Source organism: Entamoeba invadens (genome assembly GCF_000330505.1).
Source record: "Entamoeba invadens IP1 unplaced genomic scaffold scaff_1105074725163, whole genome shotgun sequence".
Lineage (NCBI taxonomy): Eukaryota > Evosea > Mastigamoebida > Endamoebidae > Entamoeba > Entamoeba invadens.
This window is the reverse complement of record NW_004443556.1, coordinates 143,012-164,936: the sequence shown is the minus strand read 5'-3', so window position 1 is coordinate 164,936 and position 21,925 is coordinate 143,012. Positions and strand designations below refer to the sequence as shown.

The 21,925-nt window shown below is 31.8% G+C and overlaps 14 protein-coding genes across 14 annotated transcripts; 6 read left to right on the top strand and 8 right to left on the bottom strand.

The window, feature by feature from the left end:
- Positions 1-139: 139 nt before the first annotated feature.
- On the bottom strand, positions 140-880 carry EIN_118230 (hypothetical protein; the record flags this gene model as incomplete). Its single annotated transcript, XM_004258972.1, has 1 exon — positions 140-880. The coding sequence occupies one exon, from the start codon at positions 878-880 to the stop codon at positions 140-142; it is 741 nt and encodes a 246-aa protein (XP_004259020.1).
- A 340-nt stretch (positions 881-1,220) lies between these two features.
- EIN_118220 (hypothetical protein) lies at positions 1,221-1,905 on the bottom strand (the record flags this gene model as incomplete). Its single annotated transcript, XM_004258971.1, has 2 exons — positions 1,221-1,663; positions 1,764-1,905. 2 exons carry the CDS (start codon positions 1,903-1,905, stop codon positions 1,221-1,223), a joined length of 585 nt encoding a protein of 194 aa, XP_004259019.1.
- Positions 1,906-3,206: 1,301 nt separating this feature from the next.
- Positions 3,207-3,800, top strand: EIN_118210 (hypothetical protein; the record flags this gene model as incomplete). Its single annotated transcript, XM_004258970.1, has 1 exon — positions 3,207-3,800. The coding sequence occupies one exon, from the start codon at positions 3,207-3,209 to the stop codon at positions 3,798-3,800; it is 594 nt and encodes a 197-aa protein (XP_004259018.1).
- Positions 3,801-3,869: 69 nt separating this feature from the next.
- Positions 3,870-4,388, bottom strand: EIN_118200 (hypothetical protein; the record flags this gene model as incomplete). Its single annotated transcript, XM_004258969.1, has 1 exon — positions 3,870-4,388. One exon carries the CDS (start codon positions 4,386-4,388, stop codon positions 3,870-3,872), a length of 519 nt encoding a protein of 172 aa, XP_004259017.1.
- A 191-nt stretch (positions 4,389-4,579) lies between these two features.
- On the bottom strand, positions 4,580-5,851 carry EIN_118190 (threonine dehydratase catabolic, putative; the record flags this gene model as incomplete). The annotated part of the gene is made up of 1 exon (XM_004258968.1): positions 4,580-5,851. The coding sequence occupies one exon, from the start codon at positions 5,849-5,851 to the stop codon at positions 4,580-4,582; it is 1,272 nt and encodes a 423-aa protein (XP_004259016.1).
- Positions 5,852-6,702: 851 nt separating this feature from the next.
- Positions 6,703-7,284, top strand: EIN_118180 (30S ribosomal protein S18, putative; the record flags this gene model as incomplete). The annotated part of the gene is made up of 1 exon (XM_004258967.1): positions 6,703-7,284. The coding sequence occupies one exon, from the start codon at positions 6,703-6,705 to the stop codon at positions 7,282-7,284; it is 582 nt and encodes a 193-aa protein (XP_004259015.1).
- A 1,039-nt stretch (positions 7,285-8,323) lies between these two features.
- Positions 8,324-9,310, top strand: EIN_118170 (hypothetical protein; the record flags this gene model as incomplete). The annotated part of the gene is made up of 2 exons (XM_004258966.1): positions 8,324-8,593; positions 8,636-9,310. 2 exons carry the CDS (start codon positions 8,324-8,326, stop codon positions 9,308-9,310), a joined length of 945 nt encoding a protein of 314 aa, XP_004259014.1.
- Positions 9,311-9,566: 256 nt separating this feature from the next.
- EIN_118160 (mRNA cap guanine-N7 methyltransferase, putative) lies at positions 9,567-10,430 on the top strand (the record flags this gene model as incomplete). The annotated part of the gene is made up of 1 exon (XM_004258965.1): positions 9,567-10,430. One exon carries the CDS (start codon positions 9,567-9,569, stop codon positions 10,428-10,430), a length of 864 nt encoding a protein of 287 aa, XP_004259013.1.
- Positions 10,431-10,932: 502 nt separating this feature from the next.
- Positions 10,933-11,571, bottom strand: EIN_118150 (hypothetical protein; the record flags this gene model as incomplete). Its single annotated transcript, XM_004258964.1, has 1 exon — positions 10,933-11,571. The coding sequence occupies one exon, from the start codon at positions 11,569-11,571 to the stop codon at positions 10,933-10,935; it is 639 nt and encodes a 212-aa protein (XP_004259012.1).
- A 310-nt stretch (positions 11,572-11,881) lies between these two features.
- Positions 11,882-12,874, bottom strand: EIN_118140 (hypothetical protein; the record flags this gene model as incomplete). The annotated part of the gene is made up of 1 exon (XM_004258963.1): positions 11,882-12,874. The coding sequence occupies one exon, from the start codon at positions 12,872-12,874 to the stop codon at positions 11,882-11,884; it is 993 nt and encodes a 330-aa protein (XP_004259011.1).
- Positions 12,875-13,781: 907 nt separating this feature from the next.
- Positions 13,782-15,350, bottom strand: EIN_118130 (hypothetical protein; the record flags this gene model as incomplete). The annotated part of the gene is made up of 1 exon (XM_004258962.1): positions 13,782-15,350. The coding sequence occupies one exon, from the start codon at positions 15,348-15,350 to the stop codon at positions 13,782-13,784; it is 1,569 nt and encodes a 522-aa protein (XP_004259010.1).
- A 510-nt stretch (positions 15,351-15,860) lies between these two features.
- On the top strand, positions 15,861-16,318 carry EIN_118120 (hypothetical protein; the record flags this gene model as incomplete). Its single annotated transcript, XM_004258961.1, has 2 exons — positions 15,861-16,169; positions 16,232-16,318. 2 exons carry the CDS (start codon positions 15,861-15,863, stop codon positions 16,316-16,318), a joined length of 396 nt encoding a protein of 131 aa, XP_004259009.1.
- A 1,602-nt stretch (positions 16,319-17,920) lies between these two features.
- Positions 17,921-18,487, bottom strand: EIN_118110 (hypothetical protein; the record flags this gene model as incomplete). Its single annotated transcript, XM_004258960.1, has 1 exon — positions 17,921-18,487. The coding sequence occupies one exon, from the start codon at positions 18,485-18,487 to the stop codon at positions 17,921-17,923; it is 567 nt and encodes a 188-aa protein (XP_004259008.1).
- A 1,450-nt stretch (positions 18,488-19,937) lies between these two features.
- EIN_118100 (hypothetical protein) lies at positions 19,938-20,756 on the top strand (the record flags this gene model as incomplete). The annotated part of the gene is made up of 1 exon (XM_004258959.1): positions 19,938-20,756. One exon carries the CDS (start codon positions 19,938-19,940, stop codon positions 20,754-20,756), a length of 819 nt encoding a protein of 272 aa, XP_004259007.1.
- Between the last annotated feature and the right edge of the window lie 1,169 nt (positions 20,757-21,925).

Here is a 21,925-nt window from a genome sequence, read left to right as displayed (position 1 = left end):
ACTCTGTATCTAATTTATTTCTCATTTTGAGTGTGTTAAAAAGTGTCACAAAAAAATGTGACACAAAATGATACAAAATTAAATAGGTCTTATAAAATAGCACTTAATAACAACACTTCGCTTGTGTTAATCACAATCTTTACACTGCAAGCTCTACATCAATCAGAATACCATCATATGGGTTTATCATCTTTCGCATCTCGTCGGGACACTCGACATTTGTAATAGAGAAACATCCACAAAAGACCCACTTCCCAAACTCGCACAGAGTATCACTTTTGAATTTGACGGTCTTCAGGCCTTCGCATCCTCTAAAGGCACTATCTCCTATATACCGGATACTCGATGGAAAGTCAACTGCTCTGAGACATTTGCACCTCTCGAACGCATTTGCTGCGATGTGCAAAAGTGACGAGGACAGGACAATGTAAAGAAGCTTTGAACAGTCTCTAAATGCAGCAAACCCTATTAAATGGACTTTTGGATTAATTTTAATACTTTTAAAATCCATCTTCTCAAACGCTCTATCCCATATGATTTTCAAGCGAGCGCCAAATGAGGCGCGTTTCTTGTTGTTGGCAATTCTGTTCTTCGCAACAAATATCAAGGACGTCGGATGGGTATCGCCCTTCTCATATTCTTCGACTGTGATGGGGTAACACAATATATAAGGCATCCCTTCTATACGTTTGTCCACTCTCGAATACATTCGTTGTATTTTCATGTGAGGAAATAGACTTGTGTCTGGTATCGGGTTGAATGTGTACGCCCTCACAAAGTGGCGGAACTTTTTTGACACTAACATCGCGTTGATAAAGTCTTGGCGGGTGCAAAAATAGTAACCAATCTCTATCATTTCCTTCGCCATAAAAGTAGTCATTACTTTTATTAAGTACTTTTTTTTGTAGTATAATTATAATTGTTTTACTATATTATTAATTAAAACCAAAAATAAAGTTAGTTCATTTTTTAAGAAGATTTTGTGTGTTTTAATGAACAAATTTTTCTTTTTTTTTTGATTTTTTTTGATATTGTTAATAGTTTTTTTATAATTAATTTATTATAAGTATATTTTTTTTGTTTTTTTCTCAATTCTATTTGTTAATTTTAAAAATAAAAAATAATATATGAATACATAAAATATAATACAGTTGTTACAAATAAAATAAAACTGTATTTAAAATAAATTATAAATAGATTATAAAAAGAACTAATACATATCACTCATCTATTATTTCCTCCTTACATTCTGTCGAATTGAGAAGTCCCTCGAAAGCTGTAAAGTTGTTAGAGTTGTTGAGAGATTCAGTTTGAGCATTTAATACACCAACCAAGTCATTAAGTTTATTTGCCGTTATCATGTATTGTGTACAGTACTCGACTATATCATTAGCTTGAACTGTTTGTTCTTCCAAAGACTCTTCCATATTCTCCACAACGCTTGGATTGACTGAGCTTTGAATCTTATCGTCCCATCTCTTATCAATGAACAAATTTAAGTCTTCGATTTGTTTGAGTTGCTTTTCCTGCATTTGCAAAATACTTAACAGTGCGCGCTCCGTTTCTGAAAAAACCACATCTCCACAATCCTCTTCAGTATACCCGACTCTGAGGTATCTATCGTATTTGAGTGCGTGTGTAAATGAGTCCAATTTCTCTTCGACTGCAAATGAATTGAATGTATTATATATTATAGTAATTTTATTATAATTTGAGAAATTATACAAGTACTAGTATTTATACTATATCAATACTAAACAAACTAATACATTTCAATTCCTTTGGACAATTGAAGAAGGAAGTGTCATGTTCAATTAATTCAGTCATCATCAACTGAAAGTGGTCCACCCTGTTAAATAGGTCCAACGTTTCGGCATCTTGATTTGTGGAAAGTGTTTTCACCATTGGAATTTCTCCTGTTCCTTTCTTTGGTAAAATTACTTGGGGTTGTCGACGAGATCCTTGAATAGATTGTCTGGGGTGTGTGCGCGTACTATCCATTCTCTTTCTTTGTTTTTCTCTTTTTGTCGCCGTTTTGTGGAAAACTAATTGTAACTATTGTTTGATTTTATATAACAATTTTACTATTAACTATTTATTAATAAGCTGTTAATATTAAACTAAAAGTTGAAAACTAATTTTTTTATTTTTTTATTAACACTTTAAATAACATTGAACAAAATCCAAATAGTCTAAAAATCGGGAAATATAGAGTTTATTAAATAAATTTCCGTTTTTTTAGAGTTTATATTATGTAATAAACAATACACAAGCCAAAAAAGGAAAATCATCAAAATTTTGATTAATATCCCATGAAAAACAGGTCAAAACAAAAATAAAAGCGTTATTTTAAGTGTTATGCAAAAAAGAAAATAAAAGAAAACAAAGTTAACTTTTTTTTTAATTCAAAGTATTTGTATTAAAAACAAACTATATTTTAATTATTAATTAACAATTGAACCGATAATTACTTTTTAATTTATAGTATTATAAATATAATTATTTTTCTGAAATGTTTTATAAATGTACAAAAAAAATAAAAACATCAAAATTTTTGACACGAAAAAACACTTTTCGTGTCAAAAATGGTTGAGTTTGTTTTTTCATAAATAAAAAAAAGTTATTTATAACAATATTGTTTCTAATATTAAAATAGAATATGAAAAATAAAATATGTTAAAAATAATTATAATTATTGTTTCACTCACCACTTTATATTCTGATTATTTCTCTCAACCTTTTTAGTAAAATGATAATTTTAAAATAAAATAGATAAAATTAATTATATTTAACTAATATTTTATTAATTATGTTAATAAAAAAAAATAATTAAAAACATGTTTTGTTTGTTTTAGTAATTATAATATAATCAAAATAAACAAACCATACAAAACAGTTTAAATTATTTAAAAAACTAAAAGGGTTTTTTACTTTATACAAAACTCTACCGAAAAAAATTTAAAAACTATTCTATGTAATAACCCGTCATTTTGCACTCTCAATCTGCAACATAATACTCAATGTTTTAAAAAAAAAAATCTTTCAAAAAAAATCACAAGGAGTTTTTTGAATAATGTCCAAATAATAAAACAACTATAATTTAATAGTAAAGTGCTTGAGATTTATTTGTGGAACGAGAGAAAACATAACGAATAAAAATACCAATCAAAAAAGAACTTAAAAAAAGAACTTGAAAGAAAAGTCTGATGTCAATAAAGAAGGAGCCATCCGATGAATTATCTGTTAAAATCATCCTTATAGGTGAGCTTGGTGTTGGGAAGACGTCGATGGTCCACAAGTATTGTGAATATACTGGTGAGATGAAAGAGATATTAACAAAGTCGATGATTTTTCAAAACAGGAAGTTGAAATTGATTTTCAACGACACGTGTGGTGCGGAACAAATGTCGACTGTCACGTCTGCTTTATATCACAACTCGTGTGCTTGCATCTTTGTGTATGACGTCGCGAACAACGATACGCTCCTGTCCCTTCAAAACTGGGCGGGAGAGTTAAAGCGTTACGGACCGGACAAAGGTAACATCCCAAAAGCGTTGTGTGGGAACAAATCAGACTTAACTTCCGCTATTAATGAGTCCGACTTCAGAGACTTCTTGACTAAAAACCCTATGAAGGATTTCAAAGTGTGCACAACCACTGGCGAAGGGTTGGACGCGATGTTTAACGCAATCCTTCCTGACGCAATCGAAGAGTGCATAAAACAACTCACACAAAAGGGTAAAACTGTGCCACCTCCTATTAAATCGAAAAAACAGGGTGGGAAGTGCGCCTTGTTCTAAATCATTGTGTTTGATTTTGATCGGGTTTACTATTCTTTTTTAATTTACTTACTATAAATTTACTATATTTCAATTACATGGGACAATGTAGAGAGAGTCTTTGTCTATCTCCTGAAGAGCATTGGCGTACGTTGAAGTGGGATACAGTTTGTATCCTAACTCGAGAAGATGACGCTCTTCTAAATACTGAAATCCTTTTTTATATAAGTCTATTGACTCTTCGCCAGGAACTATTAACTCATTGGTGTCACTCTTATATAACCCTTTGATGCTCTTTATCTCTTTATAGAAAAGGCCTAATGCAGTGTTTGAAGAGACACTCCGGTGTAAGATTTCAGTTATGGCTGCTTTAAGTTCAGCAGTCTGGTTGTGTACTTCAGGAGGAGCACGCTTGTCTTCTTTGGCTATTGGGAATTTGTCAATGTGCTTAATGTAAGCTTCTTCCGCGTCTTCTCGTGAAGGATAACTCTTATACTTCGCACCAGAAAACCCTTTGACTTGTGCATCACACTCTGCCCATGTGGCATACAACCCACGCACTCGACCTTCAAAAACGACATATACTTTACTTTGACTTTTCTTGGGCATTGGGCTATGTACTCTTCAATTGCAGTTCATAGAAAAATAATAGTTTCTTTTATTATTGTAATAATAAAACACAAATATGTAAGAGTAAACTATAAATTCTTATTATCTTTATCAGTAAATATTCATGGAGTATTAATATAGTATATTTATTAATAAAATTAAACCATACTTGATTGCATGCAATTACGTCTTTATCTAAACACATAACCTTTCTCCTTTAAGATGTCGAATATTTTATCTCTATGTTCAACGCCATAACACTCCATTTCAATATCACAAATGCACACATGTAAATCACCAGAGGCTGGTCTTCGACTGAGGATATCAAGAATAGTACCTCTTTCTTTGTTAATGATACTAATAACATTTTTCATAGCGCCAGGAATGTCTGGGAGCTCCAACGTGAAATTGACTTTTCTGCCTGCTTTTACTAAACCTCTTTCGATCACTTTACTTATCACGTTGACATCCAAATTACCACCAGAAACAATACAAACGACATTTGTGTTCTCTGTCAGGCCTTTGATTTGATGTGACAATAACGCAGCGACTGGTGTAGCTCCCGCGCCTTCACTAATAATTTTACATCTCTCGAACATGACTAACATCGCCTCTGCAATACTTTCTTCATCAACGGTGACTACTTCATCGACATATTTAGCTAACACACTGACTGTCTTACTCCCCGTTAACTTCACTTGAATACCATCAGCCATAGTTTTACCTTGCTTTAAACAACACATTTTACCTACAGCTCGTGTAAGCGCATAAGACGGACAACTACGGGCTTGGACCCCAATAACCCTAATATTAGGGTTCAACTGCTTTGCTGCAAATCCAATTCCTCCCATCATTCCTCCACCTCCTATAGCTCCTATAATAACATCAGCATCAGCTAATTGATCCAAAACTTCAAGAGAAATCGTCCCTTGTCCAGCCATCACATATTTATCATCAAAGGGATGAACAAATACCTTTCCTTCCTCTTCACAAAGTTTCTTGGCATATGCAAGAGACTCATCAAACACTTTCCCGTGTAAGACTACTTCAGCACCATACCCTTTCGTCGCCATCACCTTCGCTGTGGGAGCAAATTCAGGCATAACTATCGTCGCTTTCGTCCCAAAATTGGAAGAGGCAAATGCAACCCCTTGCGCATGGTTCCCCGCTGATGCCGCTACAACACCTTTAACTTTCTCTTCGGGTGTTAACGTCGCGATTTTATTAATAGCACCACGCACTTTAAAAGCACCCGTTTTCTGTAAGTTCTCGAGTTTGAGGTATGTCTTGCATCCCGCAATCTTGGAAATGGTGTTGGAGAACTCAAGTGGCGTTTTGTAGGCAAGGCCTTGAATTCTACGAGAAGCAGCATAGACATCTGCTATTGTAATTGGACACTCTTCGTCGGGAATATCACCAACTACTTCATGTGGCACTTTATCAATACAAAATTCCTCTGTCATTGGTCTTTGAATGAATCATCTGCAGTTTTCTTTTATCTGTTGGTGTTCGGTTTCTGCAGGACAAGCATAGAACTCGTCGAAGAATAAACTCCGCATTTTTACCTCTGCAGTTCTCTATATTAATAATTACTATTAAAGTATAATTAATTTATTAGAAATTATAATTCAATGACATCATTGAGTTGTTGTAAAGAAATTTGAGGTAATAGACGGTGTGGACTATTCTCTTTTTTCTCTTCGAGATCTGGTAGAATGGAATAAAGTTTTATTGAGTTCGTAAAGAGTATTATAAAAGGAAACTACATATAATAATATCTATATATGGGGTATTTTGTGGATATCAAAAATTTAATAAAATATAGTTTGAGGTTTTCTCAATATATTAATAAAATATAATATATAATTATTAATATATAGTTTATTGTATTTATTAAATAATCAATTTAAAGCTTTTTAATTTCTTAATTGAATATTATTTTGTTATTATTAATTATTAATATAAAAATATGGTTTTTTAATAATAATAAATTAAAATGTTAATACCCCAATAATCGAAAAAAAGTTTAAAAAGTTTGAGTTTGTAATTTTCACCTTTTTTTAATTGATATTAAATTATTATATTACTATAAATAATAGTAGAGAAATTAAAAAGTATATAAAAAACTATAGAATATTAAAACAAAGTATAATCCCCGAAATACAATGTAATCTAGTTCAATATGATTCAAAACTTATAATACACTAGTAGTCACTTTTTCAAGTAAAAAAACGATATTTTAAGGATATTTTTCTTATTGAATTGATTTGTCACCAAATAGTATTAAATCAATATAACTGAACTCGAAATAAACATGTCGGCCATAGATTCTCGTATTGAAGAAACACGAAAGAAAATAACAGATTGTATAAGCGGGACTACAAAAGAGTATAGCCAAAACGAAAAAGACATATTAAATTTGTTAATTGAAGTGTTAGATATAGTCCACGACGCGCAACAAGACAAACCCCTTCAAAAAACGAAAGAAGAGTTAAAGAAAGCGGAAAAAGAGACCAAAGAGCAAAAGAAAGCCGAAAAGGAGATGAAAAAACAAGAAGAAAAAAAGCAGAAACAAGAGTTAAAACAGAAGATCGGTCTTGATAAAAAAGAAACGAAAAAGCAAAAAAAAATAAATTCTCCACGAGAAAGTGATGAAGAAAAAATCGAAGTGAAAGACACACAAGCAGGTCTGAAAGATAAAGATGAAAAAGAGACAACACAAGATTCTAAAGACGGAAAAGAAACAAAAGAAGCCAAAGATGAGAAAGAGAAAAAGTCATCAAAAAAGTACTGTGTCTTTTTAGAAGATGATGAAGGGAGAGTATGTTCAGATAGTGACAATGAAAAGAAAGATAAAAAGGATAAGAAAGATCGAAAGAAGGTTTTTGACGAGTAAAAACAGTTAATGAAGTGACACGTGTTTCTAGTTTTAATAATAATAGTAATATTCTAGAAATATTACTACATATAATTTATTATTATTTATGGTTAAAATACTATAAAATTTATTAATTTATTGAATTAAGTTTTGGAAACTGGCTTTTTTGTATTTTGAAAAACAAAACTGTTCTTCAAAAAATGTACCAATAGTAGTTATTTTTTAATTATAATAAATGATACAATAAAAAGATAAAAGTTTATGCTGGTAAAAAAAATGAGACTTGTTTTGATTTTTAGTTTGTTGATTTATTGTTTTAATGCTAAATTGTATTATAAATATGATACAAAAAATTAACACCTTGGCTTCAAAAATCATTAATTTTTGTTTGGGGAAAAAAAATTCGAAGTTATTGTTATTATTTACTTAAGTAAAAAAAACTAGTGGAAATTGTCAAAGAAAACGAGTTTTTCGGCAATTTTTTCTTCTCAAATGAAAACAGATTTTACCAATGAAAAATGTCGGGAAAACAACAAACAATGCTTGAAAACGCCATTTAAAAAAACGAAAGAGTTAAAAACTATTAATTTTAACAAAATCAATAGTATAACTCTACAAAATGTTATATATTCCATTTTAACTATTCAAAAAACCACAGATACTATTACTCATTTTTTCAAAAAATTTGCCATTTGAACAACATTTTTTTATCTGAATATTACGTGGCTTTTCCAGCACAATATTGGGAAAACGACCCAATTCACCTTTTTCAATCTCATCTCTTTTGTAAAAAAGGTTAATAATAGCCTTATACAACTCTTCTCCATTTTTTATGATAAGTTAAAGCGAATAAACTAAAACAAAACTAATAACAGTAGATTCTCCTCTTCAATACTTTTTTCAACAAAAGATTTCAAAAGAAGGAAGAAAGGAAAACCTCTGCTGTTCGGGAAACCAGGGTACTCGAAAACAACAAAAAGAAAAGTCAATCGCCAAAAACTGTTTTGTCTTGAATACAATACTTTTTCTTTATTGAGTCCCAAACTCAAAATCCACAATGGAAGAAACTTCACTGCCCTCTATCAGTGTGTCTCGCCTCACGAAGAACACGTACTCGTCGAAATCGGAAGATATGTCCGTCTGTTCGGAGGTTGGCAACTCCTCTGTGTATTGGTCCGAAGAAGAGAGTAAGCTCTTAGAAGACCAAATGACGAAGTTGCACATCACCGACTCCAATTTAAAGTCCCTCTTTGAATTATCTCTTCTCTTCCCAACGAAAACGATTCAACAAATCACTTCAAGAGTGAAGTGGATTGCCATTAAAACTGTTTGTTTCTTTTATTGCATTGATTTGGTAAGTAATAGATAGACTATGTCGTGGGAAGACTATTGTGAAAACATTAAAACGTCTGTGGTGACTCAACCAATTAAGATATCAAACCACACGTCTCCACGAATTAAAACGGAAAAGTGTCAACGACGGTCATGCCACATCTCCCCAAGTCGAATCAATGAAGAGAAAAAAAAGAAAAGACAGAGCGTCCCCAACGGAACGACAAATACCATCGTTCACAAAAGCGAAGGAGAAAAGATGCCGTCCCGTAATCGAAGAAGTCTGAAACAACAGATCGACCCCGCTGACATCCAGAAACAAGAAAAGAAATTTGTGATCCCCGTCTCACCAAAAGAAAAGGAGAAAAGGAAGTCAAGTCGAATGTCTCAGAGTTATGAAGTCACCGAAGTCAGCGACTTCTCTGTCGCTAATAGTCAAACGGATGTCCCTCAACAAAGTTATACCTATGTCCCAAATACACTCACACAAATTAACGCGTTTGTAACAGAAAATAACACAATTCTCAACTTCATGGAAGCTTGTCTCTTCGCAGGAACTAAAATCAACCCCGAATATATTAATACCTTCGGAGTCAATGTACAACACTTGTTGGAATTGACTGACTCGTTGGCTCAACCAATGAAACTCCCTTTTTTACAATTGGTTTTAGCCGTCCCCCCTTCTATGGTTCGCAATATTCAACAGAACTAAGTGTTATTTATATGACAAATTGATTGTAATTCTCTTGTGTTAAGTAATTAATTAATTATTCTTATTTAATACTATACTCATTGAATAATAATAACAAGTATTATTATTAGTACTATTCTAATATCAAATTAATAAAAAAATAACTAATAAAGTATAATTAATTTTTTATTATTATTTAATTGATTTATATTAATATTTATTATTAGTAATAATCTAATATCAAATTACTAAAAAAATAACTAATAAAGTCTAGTGGATGAGTACGACCATTGAAAGCGGATACGACAAAAAGAAACAAACGACGACGCAAGAACGTAACAAATCACAAATTAGTGATTTGAGGAAATATAACAACTGGGTGAAAGCATGTTTAATACATGAATATGTCCAAGAGAACACAACTGTCTTGGACTTTTGCGGAGGGAAAGGTGGAGATATTCAGAAGTTTGATAACTCGAAGGTGAAGCATTTAGTGATAGCGGACTTGTCGACGGTCTCATTGGAACACGCGATGGAACGTATAAAGAGTCGAACGAACAAATTGTCGTTTGACTGTCAAACTGTTCCCGGGGACTGCTTTGCACAAGACTTTGTAGGGAAACTTCCCGATTTAGATTATGACGTTGTATCGTGTCAATTTGCTATTCATTATTCCTTCTCATCGCCGGAGACTGCACGACAAGCGATTGAGAATGTGACGAGTCGATTGAAGGTAGGGGGGATCTTTTTAGGGACGACAGTGAATGCGTATCGAGTTGTGAAAAAGCTGCGGTGTGTGCCTGGGACGTCCTTTGGGAATGGGTTATTCAAAATAGAATTTGACAAAGCCGTTGATAAAGAGCACATCCCGATCTATGGCGCTCAGTACAATTTTAAGTTGGTTGATGCGATTGAGGATTTGCCCGAGTTCTTAATCCCTTTTTGTGAGTTCCACAAGATCTGTGAGGACTTTGGGCTTCGACTTGTTGCGTTGTGGGATTTGAACCAATTCTATCATGACTGGATTCATAAGGAAGAATACAAAAAGTTGTTTGAGTCGATGACTAAAGGGTCTGTGAGGATGGAACAATGGGAGATTATTGGGTATTACAACGCTTTTGTCTTTCAAAAGGTGAAGTGAGTTGATTGTGTTATTCTACTGTTCTGTTAAGGGTAATGCCATAAGTCCTATTTTATTGAAGAGATGTCAAAGTGAGAGATATAAGACAATAATTAATATAGTAATATAGTATTAATTAATTAGTTAATTAAAGAACATGCTCATTCTCACCTATCACACTGTTTATTGAACGATACGCTTTGATGAAAGGTATCACAACAAAGAAGAGAAGAACAACTAATCCAACAAAATACCCAACTGGGCTCACTGTGTCTGGAAACATAGTTTGTGAAGGGTCAAATAGTATTTTCAAGTTATAAGTAATTATAAGATAGTATATTATATTATATTATATTATATTATATTATATTATATTATATTATATTATATTATATTATATTATATTATATTATATTATATTTATAATAACTATACTTTTATAGTAGATAAAAGAAATTAAAAGTATTCTATTATATTAATAAAAAAGAACATAGTACATACAATAATAAAAGTAATTAATAATTTATTTAAATAGTTGAGCATAACTCTCACCCGCTTTCTCTTTCATTATTTTATTTTTGGCTTCAGAAGCTATTAATTTGGGTTGATGACTCACAACCTCTCCGATCTCTTCTTTAGTTTCGCATTTTCCAAATTTGTGGTCGTATATGTTACAATAAAGTTGCATAGTATCTAACATCTCTTGAAATGGTCGATTCAGCGGAATGGCCTCACTCAAGACGTCTTCACAAATTGGACACTTCGTCCCTTTCACTGCAAGGAGTTCTAAGTATGCTGACTGTGAGATGACACACCCACATGAAAGTGCGACAAATTGGTGGCCTGGTGTGAACTCTATTTTCTTTAAAGGACATATTATATGGTTCTTCGACCATGACACATTCAAATCGATAACATCCTTTCGCGCCGCGATATATCGCATTTCCTTGGGAATACTCTTCTGTATTAATGCCTTTAATATCGCGTCTTTGTTGTACATCCTCCCGACTTTGTCGCATACAATTTTCTTCTTAAAAGGTTGTTGTGATAATGAGCAGTGGGTGTACCTATCACTACTTTGTGTGTCTTCAATTTGTTTCGGCTCTTTCACTTTTTTGACGTGATCATCCCGGCGCGCCACAGTCCCCCCATCGCATCCCATTAATCTTATTTACTTAGTTCTATTAATTAATTATTTTAATTAATATTATATATTATATATTATATATTATATATTATATATTATATATTATATATTATATATTATATATTATATATTATATATTATATATTATATATTATATATTATATATTATATATTATATATTATATATTATATATTATATATTATATATTATATATTATATATTATATTATTAAGTTATTATAGTTATAATATAATATTTTTTATAGTAAAGTTATTCGATATTATATAGAGAACTTATGAAATACTAAAATAATACAAAACTGCTTTATTGCTGAATTTTGAAATGAACATTTTGAATGGCTTTGACTTCCTTTGATCTGTTGGTAGTCCATTTGATCGTTTGTAAAGAGTCATTCCTTACAGTATTATACTCTTCGAATTGACACGAATACACTTCCAAATTAGAGTCTGCGGAAATGATGTAACCATATTGTGTGTATGACAATATGATCACGGGTGGGATCTTTGACTCTTCTAAGACATAAAAAGTGTTTTCTATGAACATTCGATCTTCACAAAAATTGGTCACATTCTTATGACTTGTAGCATTCAGTGTAAAACAAATCGACTCTCCAAAGATGACAAAAGGCTGTCCAATAGCATTCCCAACGATTTCAAACGTTTCAAGAGACTCATTGAAGTCATACATTTCAACGTCTCGATTCGCAGAGAGTAATCCCCCAACCCTCCAATTCATCACTGAGTACGTCGAGTTCACTTCCAGCAAATTATTATCTTCGATCTCTTCTTGAGTCATGTCGTAGTTAGTTGTGATTGTGAAATACCCGTTTTGGTCCATGTCGTAATACCCAACTACTAAATATTGTTTGTTAATTGTTGGTACCGCTCTTGTATCTTTTTGAATATTAAAATAGCCCCCTGTACTAATCGCCGCTTTGTCTTTCGTTATCAATTTGTGTGTTGAAATTATAACAAGCGATTTATTGTTGATCGAAGCTTTCAAATAGGACAAGAAAGGACGAATAGGAACACATTCAGAATACACCCCTCCTTGCACTGATTCACTCGAAGAACTTAACGACAGTGTAAATGTGTTATTTTGTTGGATCGTATAACTCAACTCGTCCAGTGTAAATTTGATCGTCGGATAAAACATGGAATAAACAACTACAGATGGAATGCTTGTGATTAAAAATAGCACCCACAGAATGTACATCGTGACTTCAACAAAATTCGTCTTTGGTCCTTGGTCTTCTTCAAGAACATCGTATCCATCGTCGCTGTCAAATCCAAACATGTTCTTCTTTTTACTAGTTTTATTGTTTTTTAAAACATTAACAACTTTTTGAAACACTTGAAAACTATTTCTAGTTATTGTTTACTAGTACGTCTATATTTTTACTTTTCAATATTATTATAATTCTATACAATATAATAGACTCTTAATATAATTCGGAAGTATAATGGCTGTTCGGCGACTTTTGATATTACTGAGAAGTGGGCGACTTTTTGAGTCCCTTCAAAAGTCGCCGACTTCTTTTAGAACTAAATAACTATTAACTTTAATAAATTATACCATATTCATTATAGTCTCAAAAATGTGTAAAAACACAATAGTTGTTATAATTTGTTATATTATAATCATATAAATATAATTTAAAAAATGATTTGAGAAGATATAATTGGGACGGTATTGTTTCATTTTACTTTTTAATAATAATTATATTAAATTTATATGGTTTATTTTTTTCAATATCTTTTACATGATAAATGGTACAGTAAAACCTCCCAAGAGCGGGAGATGTGGTAATTTTGTTCTCTCAAGAGCGGGCATTTTTAGCCAATCAAACCTTATAAACCGCTCGATAGAGAACTCTATTTTTAGTTTCAGTCTAAAAAATGCCCGCTCTTGAGAGAACCCGCTCTTCAGAGGTACCGCTCTTGGGAGGTTTTACTGTATTTTGAATAGTTATTTAACTAAATATTTAGGTCAGCGACTTTTAAGACCACTGAAAAGTCGGCGATTTTCAAAGAAACTATAAAGTCGCCGAACAGCTATAAAACGTAAAAATAAAAAACAAGTTTTCAATTGTGTTCCAATAAAAAACATTAAAAAAAATTTTATTTCAATAATAATAATTTATATTAGAAATTATACTAATGAAAAAAACAAGAACCAACGTACAACAAAAAATAAAATGATCTTAGATTTGGTCATACCCATCAACGTCCTTATTCAGAATGTAGTCTCGTGGGGCTATAAAACCGCCGTCCAAAATCATCTTCACAACCCAATCAAGATATAGCACAAGAAAGTCTTGTTGCGCCTCGCTTTTTCTTTGAGTACCCATGCTCATCCTATTTTTCTTCACCTCAGACTCCATGATGGGGCTAAAAGAGTAAACAGATTTGTCAAGTCCCGTCGGTTTCAGTTCGCTTTTCCGAGTAATTGTTCGGTCCACCACCCTGCACCCAACTTTAACGATAAAGGTTTCAGTGATATTCTTCTCCGACTCACTCTTTTTCGCCGGAATTTGAATTCTGGGAACTTCATTAATGTTGTATGTTTCAAATGGGAAGAACTCAATTGGCTGAACTGAATTTGCAAAAACACCTGTTGATGTTGGTATAACCGGTGCAAGAAAATTGAACATCCCAACGTCTTTCTTTTGTTTAGCGATTTGGTCAAAATAATCCGATCTGATGACAGGAACCTGGCTGACAATGCAACATAAGTAAGCCATGTGCGGACCCTCATTTTCTTTACTCACGACTAAGGCGCATTCTTTGGGACCGTTCACGCCCCACTTATGAAATAGCTCTTCTCCTTTTTCTTCTTTTTTAAACGCGTCAAGCTCAGCTTTTGTTGGCAATAAAGCTTTATCAAATTTTGGGTATCGGTCACCAACTTTCCCACCATACTTCTTGATAATATGCTCGTATTTTTTCATCATCTCATCGTTCATCCCAAAGTAAAACACCTTTCCTTTCAAAAAGTCGGTTTCGCTTATAATTGATTTGACGTTACCCTTCTGTTGCGAAACACGAATTACAACCTCTTTCTTCTCTTCATCTTTGAGTTCCTCGATCTCACAGGTCTCTCTCCTCGCCTCGCGGGATTGTGATCTTTTTCTTGGCTTTCTCACTTTCTCCACTTTTTTGCGCCTCAAATCTTCTTTCGTTCCACCACTCTCAACTTTGCTGTCATTCGCGTTGTCAATCTCAATCTCTTCTGGAATGACGGAAGATAAAAGCGAAAAATTTACGTTGAAGTCGTTGTCCTCATTCTTAAACTCCTTTGGGTTATCTTCCGAAACCAATTTCTTAATACTGGTCCGTTGTTCTTGAGACCTCCTTACGGTTATACTATCCCTCTTTATTGGTGTACTTGAAATTGATTTTCTCTTCCCGACCTTCATTTTCTGTAGAACAATGTCTTTGTCGGATTCTTCCGGTTTACCGTACGTTAAATAAAGGAAATGATCCAATATCTGGATAAGGTCACGTGCGGTGATTGGGTAAGTCATATTTTTGTTGATCGGTTGGCCGTTTACATAAAGGGAACCAACCTCTCCCCTGTTGAACATTATCCCAGACGGATTGTTGATTGTATCGACAATTAAAACAGCTTGAAGTGTTGTTGCCTCCTTAAGCATGATGTCAGCACCAATTGTTCCAATTGACGTTACCAACTTACTTAGTGCAAAATTGATTTTTGTGAGCACCCCCTTTGGGGTGACCTTCGAAACGACCAGCGTCGTCTTCGGTTTCATCGTCTTTCTTTTAAGTTTTTTTAAGGTAAAAATGAGGAATTAAAAATACAGACCCGAGGGTTAAATAGGGTTTCCTAAATTTGTAAAAATAAAAAAATGGTGTGTTGAGTATTTCCATATTTTTGAGATAAATTCTCCAAATTTTTTCAATAGCCAACATTTCTAATATTTTGTATAACAAATAAATCATCAAAAAAATAGATTGAGACTATTGGTTACTTCTTCTCAAAACTGTGGTTATATTTTTTTGATTTTCTGTTGCAACAGATATAATCAGAAGTATTATTAAATATACTATAAACAAATTAAAATATATAGTTTCAAAATACTAGTAACAATATAGTAAAACAATTATAAAAATAGGCATACCCGATTTGGATGGAAGGTAACTTCTGAATCGTCCAGCGAATGAAAACCACCAAGAAAAACCTTATGAAAGACAAGACAACTTATTTTAGAAGGGGAGTTTAGTTTTAAAAATAATGCAAACGAACTGAGAAAAAAGAGGGAATGTCTGTGGTGATGACCGAAGAGGAGCGAGCGCGTCAGTTGCGAGCGGAGAAGTTAGCGAAGATCACTGGGCGCTCTGATAGTCTTGGGAAGATCGAGCCTTTTTTGTCGTGTAGTGATGAAGAGGAGGCGAGTATGAATGGGCAAATGATACGAAAGTCCGACAAAGTGAAACAAATGAGTGGGGAACGCCCACTTGCATTTCAAGTTGAAGAGAACGACCATAGTGTGAAAGATAAAAAGATATCAATTATTACAAAACGGTTTGGCGAAGACAGTAATGTCAACGAAGTCCTTCCTTTTGTTTTAGTTTGTTGAGTTCTTCTGCTTTTCTTTCGGATCTTAAAACTCAACTAGAAAATAACTTAAAGGATGTGAAAGACAAAGATGAAGCCGTAAGTAAAGGAAAACAACTCAAAACTATGGAGAAAGTCAAAAGAAAGATGGGGCAGGACTGACTGTATTTTACGCTGCGCGTGTTTGTAATCGTCCGTCGCATATATTTTGGTTTTTGGTAATTCTTTTTTTTCATATTTACCAACTTATTTCATTATATTTCAGAAATGTAAAATGAAAAACTTATATTTCTGTTTTTCATTGACATTGAAATGGTTGGGGTAATGGAATATGGACTTAACACTAGAGTTAGTCGGAAAACGTTGTCCCGTCGCCAACGTTGTCCTGCGCTTTTTGGTCAATAAAAATTGGAAAATATCCGGATCATGTTCGAAATATAAAAATATCGTCGTTTCAGTTTTTTTCCTAAATTTTTCCCATTTTTTTCTATTTTTACCTAATTCCCGGGGTTTTAAACAATTATTTGTGTATAAATTGATAAAAAGGACAACGTTGGCGACTGGGACAAAGTTTTACAACAAACTCTATTTTAAATTTTTCTAAATTAATTAGAGTCTTTTAGTGTCATATGGTGGACAAAAAATAGCTTTAATTTTGTCTAAACATCGGGCATTAGAAAAACTTGAAAAAACCCGAAACAATTGGGATAGATTTTTGGGATGGCTTTCCCAAATATTCCAATCTTTATGGTCCAAAAGTTACCAAATAATGTTAGAAACCAGACTGTATTATATGTAAACCATGGTATTTAAGAATTGTTTGATGTTTTATTGTTTGAACGCTTAAATCTGGCACAAATGAATTTAGGAAACCCGCATTCGTTTTTTCTTTTTCTTTTAATTTACAATCATTTACTAAAAATACGTTTTTGCTTTAAAAACATCAGACAATTAACAGATATCGTGCTGCAGCAATTGGAGATGTTTATGATGCAAGGAACTTGGAAATTAAATTGAGAAACTTAGAAACTCGACATCAAAGAGAACGTGTACGTATTAATACAAAAACCACAAATCCACTTTTTAATAAAATTGATGGTGTGGTATTCATAGAATTGATACAAAATGCATATTCTGTTGTTTCAGAACAAAACCGTACCAATTGTCACCTTCACACGTTGAAAGTTGCTTTTTGTTGTATTCTTTAAATGACACTAGAAAACGACGATAAATTTACACACGATGTTGAGATAACCGATCCTGTATTATCTGCAATTATTGATTCCTATTGTGATAATTGATTATTTTTCGAAATGACAATTACTATTTTTTATTACCGAACTTTTTAGTGAATCGTGTTTTGCTTTTTAGGACAAAAATGGGGTTTTCCAATATGCCAGATTTAAGCTTACAAACAATATAATCATTAAAAAATAAGTAAAAAATACTATTATTATTATACCTTTGTTAATCAATTAACTTATACTATTGTAATTAAATTAATAATAATAATAGTATTACCGACTTTGATTATATTATCAATAATAAAATAAAATATTAGTAAAAATACAAATTGTTGTACAATTGTTTAATTTTTAATAATAATTAATAATATGATTATAATTCATTTAATTATTTATTTAGTTGTGTGACAAACAAGCAAGTACGACAATTAATATTACGACAAATAGACGCCTTTGATTGTTTATTTTATAATTCCAGAACAAAATTATAGTAAATTTGTTTCAATTAATAGTTCCTACTTTAGAACATAAAAATGAGGAATCCGATTGCTAAAGCGAAGGAGAGGCTTACAGAACTGTCGGTGAACATCCAACTATTCTTTCCGTTTATTAAACACTTTTTGTACTCTTCAGTATCTATTTCACCAGTGCCTTCACATTTGGAATTTAAGTATGAATAGACGTGAACAAGGTTGTTATCAATACTATACTTTTTGGACTCTCCCTCACTGGTTATACAGCCTTCTGGATAATATTTATATTCTGGAGAAATCACATCATCAGTAAAAAGGCATGTTGTGGTCTCTTCAAAGGTCTTTTTAACTAAATAATATTTTGGAAGCTTAGACTCCAATCGGTAGTCTTGAAGTTTGTCAAACCCACTTCCTGATCCGCCTAAAACGGTTTTGTCACAAGAAGACCCAGAGTAGTACTCAAGATTTGAATCCTTTTTCTCGTATCGAACATAAAGACCATCACCTTTGTAATAACACTTCCCAAGTTTGTAAGCTTTGAATTCGCCAGTTGATTCGTATTTAATTGCATAATCTGCGTTTGAAAAGGCAACAAAGAAAAGCACAAAGAACATTGAACGATATTATTTGTTCACGTTGTGTTTTTATTGGACGTTTCCATTCAAAAGTAAACCACAAAATAACTTCTCAATAACTCCATTTTTTGAATTATTGTTTCCCTGAAAATGGTAGTAAACATATTATTTTGCCACTTATTTGTTTTTTCCATTATTTTTTAACAGTGTTTATAATGTGTTGGTGTTTTTAATAATACAATTCGGGAAGTTATTATAAAATGCAAATATAAATACAATGTTAAAAGAACGATTTGGAAAAGAACTCAAAAAACTATCCCATTTTTTCAACAATTTAAGTTATTATAAAAGATAATAACATGTTTGTAATAAGTAAAACCACAATATTTTTAGTCATAAATTGGACTAATGAATGAAAATAGCGACAAATGAATGAATTGTAAAATAAATCTTCATTATAATTGAATTTTGTTCAAATCATAAATTAAAAAACAACAACTCTTTATTATTTTAATAATTGTTCTGTTCTGAGTTGTCATAACAAAACATAGACACAGTTAACAATTAATATAAATGTGTTGTCAAAATTTAATATATAAATAATAACTTTATGTACAGTTAACGGAAAAAGTGGGATGCTGAGAAAAAGGGGGATCTACATCTTAATATTTATTTATTTAATATTATTAATAATAAATAATTAATATAAATTTATTCGGTTTTTCCTTTTTATTAATTTTTTGATTAATAATTTATATTAAAATTAATAGTAATTTTATTATTTTTCAGTTGAAATTAACCAATAGTTACGAGCATCCTCCTTTTTCGAGCATCCCCATATTTCCTCCTACTGTATGTTAAATTGTTTTTAACACATATAAAGTAAAATACTCATTTTTAATTCATTTAGTTCAAAAAGTTGTATATAGTCAGTCTGAAAACGTTGTCCAGGCATTTTTGGACCATCAAAACTGGAATATTTCGGGAAACAATTCGAAACATTCCCAAAACGTTGTTTCATAATTTTTACCGGGATTTGATCGTTTTTACCTAATTCCTAAATTTTTCAACTTATTTTGTCTAAAATTTTGTCATGGACAACTTTTTACAAGCGGACAACGTTTTTAGACAGACTTTAATTCAATTCTATAGACAATAACATTAAGTGATAAGTCAATTCAAATGTTGGTGTTTTGTTTTTCAAGACATAATGTTATTATATATTTATTTGTAATATCATTTCAATGACAATAATATAATATCCCATTACAAAAAGTCAATTCTATTACATCAATTCTAGTAAATATTATAATAAAATTAATAATACATAATAATAACTAAACAAAGAGAAGGAAAAAAAGTTACAACTTAATTTTCATAATAAATTATAATAAAATTATTCATTAAAAGAATAAAGAAAGACACCTTTTAGTCATTCAATCAAAACGAAAAGTCGAAGTTATAAATCAAACTGTAAACACCGAAATTGATGGAAAAGCAATTTCTAGTCGACGCAGAGTGCGGCAAAGAAACGCACCGTGTTGTTATTGATCAAACAGTCTTGAAGTGGACACTTTTCCAAAAGCGGATGTCTAAAGCCTTCCGACAGCTTCCGCCCGTTTATGTCATGATATACTGTGGTGTCAATGGTACGACTCTAGTGAACGATCAAGAGACATATCTCAAGTTTTATGTTGAGAGTTTTGGAATAGTGAAAGTGCACTTGGGTCAAAAGGAACGTCTGAAAATTACTAAACAGGAATTGGTCGAGTGGTTAACCAAAACTGTTGCAGTGAAATGTCTAAGTGATAAAGAAAGGAAGGAAGAAGTCTTCTGGTCTGAGTTGTCAAACTTATTTGAAGACAATGAAGTACAACACGCCGGCAAAGTTTTAGTTGACATCGTCAACAAAAAGTGTAAGACTGTCACTCAAGAAGACGTTGAAAGGGTTAAAGAAGAAGAAAAAGAGTTAACAGTGAAGTACCATATGGTCTTCTTACGACATGTCACATTCATCTACCCAACAAATGTCAAAAAAATGACTAAACATATTAAAGTGTGGAGAGTAAAGAACAACGGGAATTGGCAATGGCCTAAAGGATGTTATGTTGGCTATTGGAATGGAACTAAAATCTCGCCAGAGAAGTCTACATTCCCAATACAGCCTATAATCGGAGCAAATCAAATAGAAGTCGCTTTTGAATTCTCCGTTGAGAACGAAGGAAATTGTTCGACGGAATGTAGACTGTTTACACCGGACGGATTACCTTTTGGTGATGTTCTAAAGATTGACTGCGTCGTCATTTAAATTTTATTTGCATTTAATTGATATTTTGTGGTTTTGAATTTGAATAATTTACATTGCGTTGCGATAAATCTTGCGATTCAGTAATTTTCATTTCCCCATTTAAGAATTGTGAAATTGTAAAATAAAAATGAAATTTTTTAAAGTTAATGAATGAATTGTATCGCAATCAGAAGCATTTTAGTGATTGACTTGTTTGTGCTAAATATTGTTTAATTTCATTATCAAATGGCACAAAAGAAAGGAGCTTTCATACAATAATTATAATAACAAATTGATATATACAAACAAGTAAGAAGAAAAGACTTTGATGATCAAATTTAATGATATTTTTCACATTTTGATGTAATTGTTGAATTGCATTACATACCCACACATTACCCGTCTTTAACTATCTTTAAATTTGGTTAGAAAATATTAAATAATGCTTATATTAAGTTTTTAAATAAGAGTTCAATTAGTTAGTTAATGGAGCTGACTGCAACAAATCATTCACAATACTTGGACAAATTTGTAGAATTCCAAAGCCGTTTTGTTCAGCTTTCGAGTTTTTCAAGTGATTTTTATTAATTCAATAATCCAAATTATAATTATAATTATTTTAATGATTTCCATAACCATTTAAAACCATTTCAGGTAATAAAGATTCGCTTAGCTCTTCTTAAAAAGCAATTTGTCGACAAAATATTTATAGTGTGTTAAAAAACCCCAAAGTCTAGTTTGCATGTGTAATTATCTTTTGAAAAATAAAGAGTTATTTTATACAAATTATAAATCCAATCAATTTGTCGATCCATTTCAGGTGTTTTATAAATTTATAACATCTTTTGAGTGATAATTTCTTTGCTTTTGTGTTACATCCGAAACAACTTATAAATGAAATACCATTTTATAGTAAAAAAATACAATTCCATTTAATTTTATTTATTTAAGAACAAAGATGGTTAACCTTGTTTTTTTTTAGTTGGGCATTTCAACATTATATTGCTTTTAGTTCACGGATTTTTTTTAACCAAAAATATTGTTTTATTTGTTCTTTAAATTGGGTGTTTTCCCGAGATTATCCACAGAATTGTCGAATATTAACAATTGAAACAATTTGCTGATACCAAAATATGCTCCCTTCATAGTTTGTTTTTCATTCCTTATTATAGAAAATATAAATAAACTTC